General features: G+C 35.9%; 1 protein-coding gene across 5 annotated transcripts in view; it reads right to left on the bottom strand.

Moving 5' to 3' along the window:
- The window catches only part of LOC140150722 (coiled-coil domain-containing protein AGAP005037-like), a 338,931-nt gene that overhangs the window by 22,537 nt on the left and 303,914 nt on the right, over positions 1-12,480 (bottom strand). For 3 of the 5 annotated variants that reach the window (XM_072172814.1, XM_072172812.1, XM_072172815.1), the window contains 4 exons: positions 6,831-6,906; positions 6,173-6,256; positions 5,500-5,692; positions 1,170-1,223 (listed from right to left, as the gene is read on the bottom strand). In XM_072172814.1, the coding sequence (XP_072028915.1) occupies positions 1,170-1,223; positions 5,500-5,692; positions 6,173-6,256; positions 6,831-6,906 (407 nt within the window). The remainder of the gene's footprint in view (positions 1-1,169; positions 1,224-5,499; positions 5,693-6,172; positions 6,257-6,830; positions 6,907-12,480) is intronic. The other 2 variants (XM_072172816.1, XM_072172813.1) reach the window with 1 other exon arrangement.

Genomic DNA, 12,480 nt, shown 5'->3' on the forward strand with positions numbered 1-12,480 from the left:
TCAATGGATAGCAGTATTTTAAATATTTTAATAAAACTTGCAAAAACAAAACCAAAAACTCTATAAGTGCAACAGCTCCCAGTTTGATCACTCATGATTAGTACAAAATGGGAAGAGTGATAAGTGAAGCACCACTTTTGAAAAATGATTGCCAATTGTTATTCAAAACACATCATTATCACTAAGTGGTATAAGAATTTCATATGGAATACCAGTCAGTTTTCGATAGAGTGAGTTGTTAACCACTGACTGTCATACTTATACTGCTGTTTTGATATTTATACTATAACTACACTTTTTATCAGAGAACTTCAGCACTTTTTTTGTTAGTGTATTAAATACTGGCTCTGTGTAAATACAAAAGCTCTAATTGGCATTGAATGAGCACAATGTACCATTTCAGATGTGCATGTAAGTTCACATATCTGCTGTGTCCCATAACTTCAATGCCCTTTGCATTCGCTCAATTGCATTTCCAACTATAGGGCTGCAGTCCTGAATGTGAACCCCATATTCCATAAAACACAAACAGGGCATGTCATATATAATGTTAATCTAAATTATAAATTTTATTACCTCCCGAAAATATGTATTACAATGACCCAAATACTCTTTACTATACACAATTATTTGAAAATTATTTGTTACATTTTCTATTTTCTCGCTAACAGTTAGTATTAGTAATAAAGTTAAAACCATAACAGGGGTGCTTAAAACTACTTACATTAAATGGGAAACTTTCAGTCAACAAGTGAACTATTTTATTGAATTTGAATTGAGTTAGTAGGGACAGTTGGCAACCAGACACGGGCACCTATCGTGACTCAACATGTATCTGTAACAGACAGGGTACAGGCTTCAAACTGACCAGGGTTGTGGGAAACTGACCAAGTATGTGGGAAACTGACCAGGTATATGTGGGAAAAATTACAGTTTTGAACAATATTATTACTATGTACAAACATAGGAAGCCAAATATTATATTTTAAACCATATAATTTTTGGTGTTTCTTTTGTGTTCAATTTGATTAGAATTGGGTAGGGTTTTGAATTCTGCATGCAGAAAATATTCATATTTTCTTTGTGTGCAAATTTGGTTCGGTAAGACAATAATATGATTTATAACTTCAAATCAATCATCTATACTTGATAACTATTCTATTACATACTTTTGATGAGTTTGTCACGTTCTGTGAATAAATTGCAAACTGAACTGAAGTGGACTGAAATAAGATGTGAAGAAAGTTAAATAATTGATTAGCTTATTGTGAACTGAAGTGAACTGTACTGTTCTATAAGTTTACACCAATACCAAGTGAGAGATTGTCCTATAATTCTAAAGGATCATTATTCTGATGGAAAATATTTCCCAAATGTGCACAGAATTATATACTTTTGTGAATTATGAACCGGGATTATGAACCATCCATGCATTTCACAATAAAATGTCTTCAGAATAATGAAACTTTAGAATTATGAGAAGAAACTAAGTGAGCCAGTGAAACTACCAAATTCTATGAAGTGGTTTATGCTTAAGCGCAGAAAGGGAAACCTAGGCTACATCTGCACACATTTTGGCAACTTAACTGGCCATTTTCCAATTATAGCATTTTCATTTGGTAGAGATATGGCATGACATAGCACAGGCTCTGTGCTGTACTCTGATACCTATGAAGGATGACCCAAGATATTTGCTATTCGAGAGGCATCAAGGTTTGTGAACAGGGCTAGTTCTAGGCATGACACAATAGTATGGCTCTGCACAAATTTATGTAGTCTTTTCAAATTCTAATGACCTCTTTGTGTAGGCCTTACTTCAAAAAGGCTAATGAAAGGTTAGTTTCAATATTGGGACCTATAACTCCCCAGTGCCCCTATGATATTCTGCATTCAGTCGACTGATCATGAGACACATGCCACCTGCACCACTAGTACTTAATTTTTAAGAAGCCAACCCTCCGGGCCACTGATAGCCATTTTCAAGCAAATGGTAAATTGCACAGCAAACCTTATTTTTATTCCTTTCAGGGTACATATAGCTAAGAAATGGTGTTTTAACTAACTATATACTGTATAAATATACAACAGTCACCTGACTGGAGTCAACATAGACCTGTTAAATCTAGAGCCGATTTCAAAATGATATGGAATGCATACTAGTGTTTGACTTGCAGAACGTTACTCTTTAGGGCTCCTTTGTTCCCTTCAGATTTCCCACCAATTTACCTTTTCTCAACATGATGATCTTCAGAATTGCATTGGCCTATTCCAGTTGAAATCTACATGCAGCCTCTATGGAAGTCATGACCTTGATCTCCCACATAGGGAGTGTGAAATTCAAATGGGGTTACCTGAATGTTAGATTCATTTTATATCTATATTGCCTGTGTGGAAGAGTTTCCAAGCAGGAAGCAGAAGAGTGTATGGTAAAGCCAAGAATTTTCCGCGTTGCGGAAATTCTGCGAAAATCGCGGAATTCGGAGGTAAAGCGGAAAACGCATTTCTGAGAAAAAAATTAAAGAAAATAAGCAAAATGGCCTAGAAAAATGAAAAAATACAATTGAAAAGAAATAAATAAAATACTAAATGAAATGGGTCTTCAAAATTCATCAAAATAAAGTAAAATCCGTCATAGATTTACCGTACAACGCCTGTCCTACCTCCCATTGCAGCCATGGTACCCAATCACCCATCCCAACTTTGCAAATCGCAATGATCGTTACAAGATTCTTGTGAAATTTTATTATGTCAGAAATGTGCTAAAATTACAAAGCAGAGAAAAGCGGAATTTAGCATTTGTAAAGCAGAAAATTCTTGGCTTTAGTGTATGGTTTTCAACTGGAATAGCCTATAATTTGTACCTGCACAATGCCCAAACCCATTGGATTGGACACTTGTGATGGGTTTAATACTAACAATTCTCTAATATGTGCAGAAAAAGAAGTGCAAGCTTAAAGAGAAAGTGCCTAAAATCTACAGTTTAAATAAATAATGTGATTTACAATACAATTCTCTACTGTAGGAACGTAACCAGGCTTGCAGTTTTATTTCTGTGGGTTCAAATTTGACTTGAATGACTCCCAGTACACCATTATTCCAAGTCAAATTGCTTGTTTGATTGGGAATCAGACAGGGCCGTAGCAAGGTTGAAAAATGTGGGGCGGCCATTACAATGTGGGGTGGCCAAAATACAAATATATGCCCTAATTGAAACAAAGATATAAAGAAAAACATAACAAATTTCTCAAAAAGTGGGGCGGCCATGGCATCCCCGGCCGCCCCGCTTGCTACGGCCCTGGAATCAGAGTACACTGGGAGTAAAATTTGACTCTGCAGAAATGAAAAATGCAGAGGTGGCAGACTGGCCTCTTGCCCCGAAAATTACTTTTGAACGGATTCACCATGGAATGAAAATTAATGTTAAATCAGCTCCATTTGGATTCTGTTCGGCCTCCAAATGGGACAAACTTCTCAATAACTGTGTATTTTGACACCAATAGAATGATCTGACTGGTTACGAGCCTTCTCTATTCTACAATAAAGATTATACATTTTGCATAACTTACTAAAAGTAATTGAAATATTTTAACTATGAATAATTTACTAAAAGTAATTGAAATATATAATTGAGCTATTAGATTCTAGTTAAATAACACCATATATACCACATTTCCTTGAATAGTCGCCCTGGGAGCATTACATTTTCAAAAAGGGGGGAGGCGTTCATTAGGTCACGGTAAGTTTACAACTCATGGTGAAATGACAAACTATGAACTTCAGGTTCACTTCTGGGTTTACCGTCAGAATTTCACCAACTACAAATGCCATTTAGCGACCATGTGTGTACCTTGGTAAGCTTACTACACAAGATAGCATGAAAATATCAGCATTTTGGAAACATCTTGGTTGAAAAAAGTGGTGGGGTGTTTAATTGAAGGAGGCGACTATTCGAGGAAATATGGTAGCTTACTTACATTGTTAAGTATAACATATAATTTGATTAAGTATTTGCCTTTAGACTTGAGAGCGATATTTTTTATTAGTTGGCCCAAACCAATGCAACTGCAGTGCAGTATCATCACATGGCAGACATTATCTTTACTTTTTACTGCTTCCAAAGCAAAACAAAGTATCTGCCGGCAGTTTACCAAGCAGATACTGTACTTTGCCTTGGGATGACAGACTTGCACATTTGCAGTTATCATCAGCAAAATAAAGTAAAAGAATTATGATGAGACAGTAGTGTTCCACACAGCCAAATAACCTTTATTGCATGTGAACAAGTGAAAATCACTCTTAAACTTAAAGAGCCATTTTTGGGTAAAATGCTAAGTTACTCATTAAATGTACCACATAGGGATGATGAAAAAAAGTTGGTTGCTTAAATTGCAATTTCAATTCTTAAAATTTAACATCTTATTTTCAGGTTCTTACATAAAATATAACCTTTTTATTTTATTTTTTTGATTTTGCAGAATTTATGTGACTACTTTTGAAGAAGTTACCTTTAAACAAAATGACAAAATAAAAACTAAACAACAAAGTCCTGCCTTGGGACATATCTTGCTTTTCTTCTCCATGTACGTCTAGCAGCTAAGATGAATCAGTCAAAACAGCAAAATGTGTGATTTGGGGCAAAAAGGTGCAATATTGTTGCCAAACACCAACAATTTGCCATATTACAAGCATGATAGTGAATCAGCTGTGAGTGCGATCATGCAGTATTTTGTGTGGTATAGCAATGGTTTAAAGCATTATTACGAGTACCTACTTCTGTTTAGAAGTGATGTGAAGTGGTCTGAATTTTGGTGTATTTACAACTAATGCACTGTGGTAACCCATCATTGTGGACTGGACTGGATCTGATGCGATTTACACTATTATGTACTATGGTAACACACAATAGATGAGCTATTTGGCTGTGCATGATGAATTTGAACAACAAGAAATTGCTCTTTCATGGTATAAGGGTCCATCTTTTAATTTTGATTTCCCATTTATCATGATTTATGCTCATTTGACTTTCTACTCGCCCCTTGTATGTATGTCCACCGATAAATGTGCTTGCTCAACAATGGCAGCCATTTTTATTCAGGTGGAAGGGGATTTGGGGAAGGGAAGGGATTGGGACATTGGGGAAAGTCAATAGGGTGAAGAGGGTGAAATAGGAAACTGTACTTAAAATTAGGAACCAAAGAATGAAGTGGAGAGGCAAATTACCCTATGCTCCACCCTGGTACCAAAAGTGTATACCATACTGACTATATCAATTATGATAATCTCCTTTGCATATCCACTGCTTGGAGCACACAATTGTCAACTGCAGAGGCTGCTTGGTGCATAATAGTGTTAACTACCATTAACACTTTTGTGCTCCAGCCATGTAGTTAGCCTGCATTTTTGTGGTGGCATAAACCATGATCTATAGGATCATAAAATAAGCAAAAGCTGCCTTAAACCATAAAAGAGCTGCTCTGTAATGGATTCACCCCCACTCACCTTTGGCCTGACGGTCTGTACATTATTACTAGGCGGCGGTGTGAACATTTTGGACTGAGTTGGCGTTCCTCTCGCCTGGATTGCGGGCCGATTGGCAACTCTTTCTAGCAGCACTTCTTTCTCCTTGGTTACGGTGACATTGGTTTCTACCATAGTTGGCTGGTTTGGACGGTGATCTTGGACCGAGGCAAGTCTGTTGCAGAGATGGTTAAGAGATGGAGGGAAAAAATAAAATGATCAAATGTGGAGTCAGAGGGCTGCAGTGGTTCATATTTTTTTTAAATAGGAGTCGAACCTGCATTTTTTACAGGACAGCGTGCCCATCTCTCTTCTGTTAGCGATTAGGCCAGACTCCATTGTAAAACGCTGCTGTGGGGTCTGCTACCATCACAACATTTAAGAACGCCAGTACCTATTTATACATCTGGATGGAGAGAAGTAATTGAGATTAAGTGCCTTACTCAAGGGCACAACATGATGGCGTCGCCGGGGCTCGAACCTGCAACCTTCCGATTACTCGCCCACCGTGCTCCCCATTAGATATGATCATATTAAATAGGCATAAATTATTTCAAAAAGTTATTTGATCCAGACCTATGATCTTAAGTGATTCAATCCAGATCTGTGATGTTAAGTGATTCAACATGTTCCAGTATACATTTTTTTAACATACCTTTTCAGAGTAAATAGTGTTCCTGTCAGCTTTTTACATCTCTTCAAAAATTCATCTAGTTTTCCTGGTTCATTTTTCAAAAAGCTGTGAAAGAAAAACACAAATATTTAACCAAATTGATAAATAGCGCTATAAGATCTTAAAAAGACTTTCAGAGATCCGTTGAAGACCCCCAAATATGTGAAATTGTCTGAAGTAGTCTGCAAAGTTGATAAACCAGGAAAATACCCTTTTCTATAAAGATTTTTATACAAAAACTGACTTAGAAAGGGGAGCCATTGGGCTATTCTATTTAAAATCCACACCACCCCTGTGGAAGATTTTGGAAACATCTGCCACAGGGGGAGTACGAATTTCAAATGGAATGAGGTGAGCACATTAGGCAACTCCGTTAGAATTTCATACACCCCCGGAGAAAGATTCAATCTGAGGGAGGGCGAGTTTCGAATAGAGCTGCGAATGTGTTTATTCCATTTGAACTTCATACTCCCCATGTGAAAGATATTTCCTAAATCTTCCACAGGGGAGTGTGGATTTTAAATGGAACAGCCCATTGTTATACCAAAGGCTTGAAATGAGACTTCACCACCTCCCTGTATGGTCATTTGTACCGAGTACCTTTTTGTGAGTTAAGTAAAGAAAAATGCTTGGTACTTGCCTTTCTTCCTGTACAACTATGTTCATTTCACCCGACATGACTGCTTTCATATTATCTGCCACACGCGGGAACATTGCTACAAAAAAAGAGGGGAAAATGCAACAATATTACATCAATAAAAATCAAGGAAGAGAATAATACACTAGACAATAAAGAAGTCTCAAACTGTGCTGTAAACATGTGTTGCTTTCTGAAAGACTAGTAAGTGCTAAAATCAATTGGATGCTTCCATTTTCAAATTCCACCAAAACATGAGAATCTGCCCATTTTTGCATGCCCCTAACTAGGTACCTCATTTATCTCCTTTGAGTAGTTATCATCCTTTCTCAAAATCACTCAAAAACTTCTCAGTCCAGATATCCAGCTACTGCTCTTTTGTGAATACCCCTTCACTTCTTACAATACTGTGTAATTCAGGCAGTGGCGGTGGCAGGAATTTTTTCGGGGTGGGGGCATTGGGGACAAAGTGAATTTCGGGGGTGCAAAATCAACAAATTTTGGGCAATATTGCAGCAAAAAGTATAAATTTTTGCAATTTTTTTTTTTTTTTCAGGGGGGCAAGAGTTTGGACGGGAGGGGCACCCCCAACCGTGGCACCGCCACTGAATTCAGGTTGATATTTGGAAAAGATATCTATACAATTTTTCACCCAATGTGGCAGTGACGTCAGTGCGCATTTCATTGGGTACAGCTTCAAATTGCTAGAATTCGCTCAAAGCGCTGACGTAAACACACACATGTTAAAGACGCTGCATAGTTGCGTGTGCGAAACGGCTTGCTAACCGTATTGACATCACTGCCACATTGGGGTGAAAAATGTTACAGAAAAGTATTATTATAAATTGTGCATTATTACACCAGGAAAGTTACCAGCCACATAGACTCCTTCTACCTTCCACAAAACAACATTACATCAAATTAAAATATTTTAACATAAAAAAATATTACTCATAGTGATGAAATAAATAAAAATATCAATTACTGATGAAATGAAGTGTGGAAAAAAGTGGTGAAAATTAGGTGATTCCCTGTCAACATAAAACATAAGAGTATATGTACAAGAAAACCACCAAAAATATACCCTGCTATAGACAGCTACTGGTCACCAAAATAACAACCATAGAAAATAATAGATACATCAAAATGGGCTATCAAAGGCATTTTCTTGTAAATTTTGATATTGTTATGAATTTGGCAGAATGACAAATATCGATTTGTCTTTTTTGTTAAATTTGTGTTACGCATGAATTCTTTTGAATGGTAAAATAGGGTCAGCTGACATGGCACTGCACTGTTAATCGACCCTATATGCTGCCTTCGTTTCTGATCCCTGTTCTATAGACCACTTGACATATTATGTCATTGCCCGGTAGTATGCGCGCGGATTATGGTAATTTCAATTGTTCTCTGCCCTGCAGTGTGCGTACGCATCATAGTTTGCTCAGGGCACACACATTTTAAATCGCCCACAACATTTCATAAAGTACAAGAAAGCCATTGAACAGTGTAGCGGTTCGTTCAAGCATATCGATAGACCAGTCCCTAGTCTTTATTGATAACAATGATGTCAAGTGGTCTATAATTAAAGAGAATTCATGTGTAACATGAATGTAACAAAGGGATGAATCGATATTTGGCATTCTGCCAACTCATAATGATATGAACAAAAACAACATTTTGCAAAGTTTAAGATGCATTACATTGACAATTTGCAACAACATCAATATGTTTGGAACATATCTAGTTCTTAAAATTTGACGACATCAGCCATCAGACCATCAATCAGCCTGTTTTCCAAATGCTGCTTTAAGCATTATCACAAAATCATGACTATTTGTACAGAATGTGCAACAAAAAAATAATAGAAAGGGCATCTTTCTAATTGTACAAAATATAATCTACAGTATGATATAGACTTATGTACATATGGTCGAATCCAACGAAAAGTGTACACGGCATGTTCAGGGCCATAACTTCAAAGTATTAATCAATTGGCATTCGTTTTTTGTATTGTGTTTATTAAGCTTTGATCATACGCTTGGCCCATATAATAAGACCCCTTCTGTGAAAAACTTAGACACAGAGACCCCAAAACATGCTATTTTTGCCCATTTTTTCAAAATATTTCTTAAAGTATTTTTAAAAACATCTAAATCAGTTATGAAAAGAAGTTATTGGATTGAATCTAAATTGATTTCCTGAAAGGTGTGTATTCAAAGATTGCCTGTTCAATTTTTCACATATTTGTACATAATTATTAATTTTTTGTGATAATTTTTTGAGTGGTATTTTTTACATTACCTACTAATACAATTTTTCATAGCACTAGATATATCTTTAAAAATGGAAATCACTAATAAATGCATAATTGATACAAGCTTTGATATGTCCAATACTGAAATGCATTGCATTCGGACATCTTTATTATTGTGTTAAGCTGCCAGAAATTCTAAATGGCACAAAGGTAGGTTTGGTAAAAAATATGCATTACCTCCGAATACATGTTAAAAGCTGTGTCATTTCCACAAAGTGAGAGAATAGTAAACAATAGTTAAGCAATAGGTGCAGGGTAATGCACTCTTTATTTCTACCAAGTTTCAATAGCCTGCGTTTAAATATTTCTGAGATGTCAACAATAAAAGCAAGTATTCAGTAGGTAAATTTCGGTAACCGAATGTTACCTACTGAATACAATTTGACATCATGACAGTATTGTGAAACACCGCCATTCATGCCAATGCCCATATTGGTACATAACGAAGGCCTGTATGTTTGCTATCAAATCATATGTCAATGAAAGTTGTGAATTCACATACATGCCCACCATGCAAAACTGAATACGGCTTAATTGTTGAAAAATATGTACTAAAATAGACGACGGTCTGCTCATTTGAAAGAAAAATCAGATTCAAAGAAGATTAGAAGGGATAAATACTTGGATTTGTCAACTGTCATGTGTGCTTCATTTTAAATGTTTACCGACCTTCTGGTTTCTGAGTAATTTGTGTCCAAATTGATTTATTCAAGGTAACTTTTGGCGTTTTTCGCTAAGGTTACCTACGAATACCATGGAAAACACGACTGTTCTCATTGTCTCATGATCTAGACAACACAGTGATGGACCCTGGTATAAAGCTAATTGTAGTTGCCCTCAAACGAAAGGCCACAAGAGCGTAACTGACTCCAAGATGGACTTCACAAGTCTGCAATAACGGTTTTAAGCGATTTGTGTGCAATTAAGCAAATTAAAGTCACTTTAGTGCCTTTGTTTCTTACTTCAATCCTCTTTCAACCGCTGTGAACCGACATTATTAATACATGATAGGGTCTAAAGTATCAATAAACGCACATAAAGAAAATAATACATTCAAAGTGCTTTATAAAATGAAGTTTTGATAGCGATATCCACCAAAAGTCCAATTCTTACCTACAAATACTGAAATGTTACTTACGAATACAGCATAATACATGACATGTGTAATGAAGTGTCCCTACCAATGGAAATTAATTGTCAAAAACTTTAAGCGGTACCCCAGGACACTATTATTACCCATATACGGATTCATTCAACAATTATTTATTATGTAAAATTGCTGATTAACTACTTGTATATCAAAATGAAGTGGTCAAATTCTTGCTAAAAGCATCAAAAAATTTTTGATCTAAGGTAATAGCATTTATTCATTTGGACGTACCATCTGAAAGAGATCTAAAAACTACCATTTTATTAACTCATTACCATAATAGCAAAATTTAAACCTCTAAACTCAATATAGATATTGTTAAATCGCTCATGTTACCTACTTAATACCGGGTTTCATCACCTTTTCATTGTATAAAGCGTTAGGTGTATGCGTATAATTCCTAATATTCTTGAAAACATATATCCTACTCGTTCTTATACATTGTGTAAATTGATGCATACTCATTTGATAAATAAAATACAGAAACTGACCTAAACTTCATTTTCAAAAATAAACTAGCATACATTGACTAAGATCATATTGATCGCGTTATAAAAATAAAAACAAATATTTTCTGGTTGAGCTAGCATTTTTCTGACACCCTGTGGTCTACATTAAACAAAAAAAACGTTAATGGGAATATTCCATTTGTTTTAGGTTGATTAGTATTGCGATAGTGAAAGCATCCTAGTGGTATTCGTAGGTAACATTGGGTTTTGATATCACATTTACTATCACAAGTCCTGGATTTATTTTTCAAGATTAGTAATGGCACTTTTGGTTCCTATAAGGCCAAAATGTCATCAATCAATGGGCAAAAGGAAAAAAATTGTGGAGACATTTTTATTTCGGACTTTTATTTTTGGCCCGTGGACACTTTTGGTTGGATTCGACCATATATTCAATTACAACAAAATTATATTAGTTAACTTAATCAGAACTACATCTAAAATCATAGTGCAGGATTATATACATTCTAAAAAAATCATACCAAACTGCTAAAACTAGGAACAAAGAAATGAAGTTAACAACCATTTCTAAATACTCTACACATATGTATGGTATATTGTATGTACAGATGAGAATATAGTGGCAAAGATATTCAAAGAATCAGTGGCGTAGCGAAATGGGAGAAGTTCTGAGGGTCAGGAAAAGAGTTACTTTTGATACAAGGAACAAGAAGAAATCTTCTGTACCACAACTGCAGATGACAATTTTCAATTTTTTTTTATTCACAAATTTCAGAATTGTAAATTTTCATGACTATATCTGGAATCAGCTTGCAAAATGCATTAAAATGAGTACAAACAAGCCTAGTATTGGTTCAGTGGTTCTTGAGATAGCTCTTGATATTTTGATAAAATATCTCAAAACTTGGCCTTTTTATGTTGAAGCCTATAGCCAGCATGCAGAGCATTAAGCATGATTTCCAAATTCGGATGCTTTTGATGCAGTGTGTCCTAACACCCAGGGACAAGACATCAGCGGGTTCTAGGATCTGTTTGTTGACCGCAAAAACATAGGTTCTGTCTTATTCACTATACTATGATCAGCTCTTAATAGGCGGGAATTATTTGGTTTTTGTTACTGCGCGAGTCAATAAAGTTCCAACTTACGCACACATAAATTCACAAAAGCGATCATTCACGCAAAAGCAAAGCGCAGTTCGCGTGGGTGCTGCGCCTAGCTGTGTGTACGCCATTCTGTATCAATCCACGATGTTATGAGTCCCGCCTATTACGAGCTGATCAGAGTATACATGATAGATGGGACGTATGAAAATAATCTGAAGTAAAAATAGTATGGAGCCTCGCTATTGTGTCCATCTCTTTTAACTGATAGTGCATTATTATACAGAATCATGATAAATAATTCCACCACTCAAAACTTCTCCAATCACTACACCACCATAGAGAACAGATCTCACGACCATGACATATAAGAGTGGCATACGTACCATGAGAAAGAAGAAATATAGATGACACAAGATTTAGCATTGCGTACAAATACAGAGAAGTCACATGTCAATTCGGTCTCATTTCATTGGAGGATGGAAGGGACATAAGAATACAGACTACATGCCCATATTTGTACAAGGAATATCTTACATAATTGTTAAGGAACTACGACTTATCTTTACCATGCTCATGTATGATTATGGTTAAGAATATAATAGGTTATTCAAA

Source organism: Amphiura filiformis, chromosome 4 (assembly GCF_039555335.1).
Source record: "Amphiura filiformis chromosome 4, Afil_fr2py, whole genome shotgun sequence".
Taxonomy (NCBI): Eukaryota; Metazoa; Echinodermata; class Ophiuroidea; order Amphilepidida; family Amphiuridae; genus Amphiura; species Amphiura filiformis.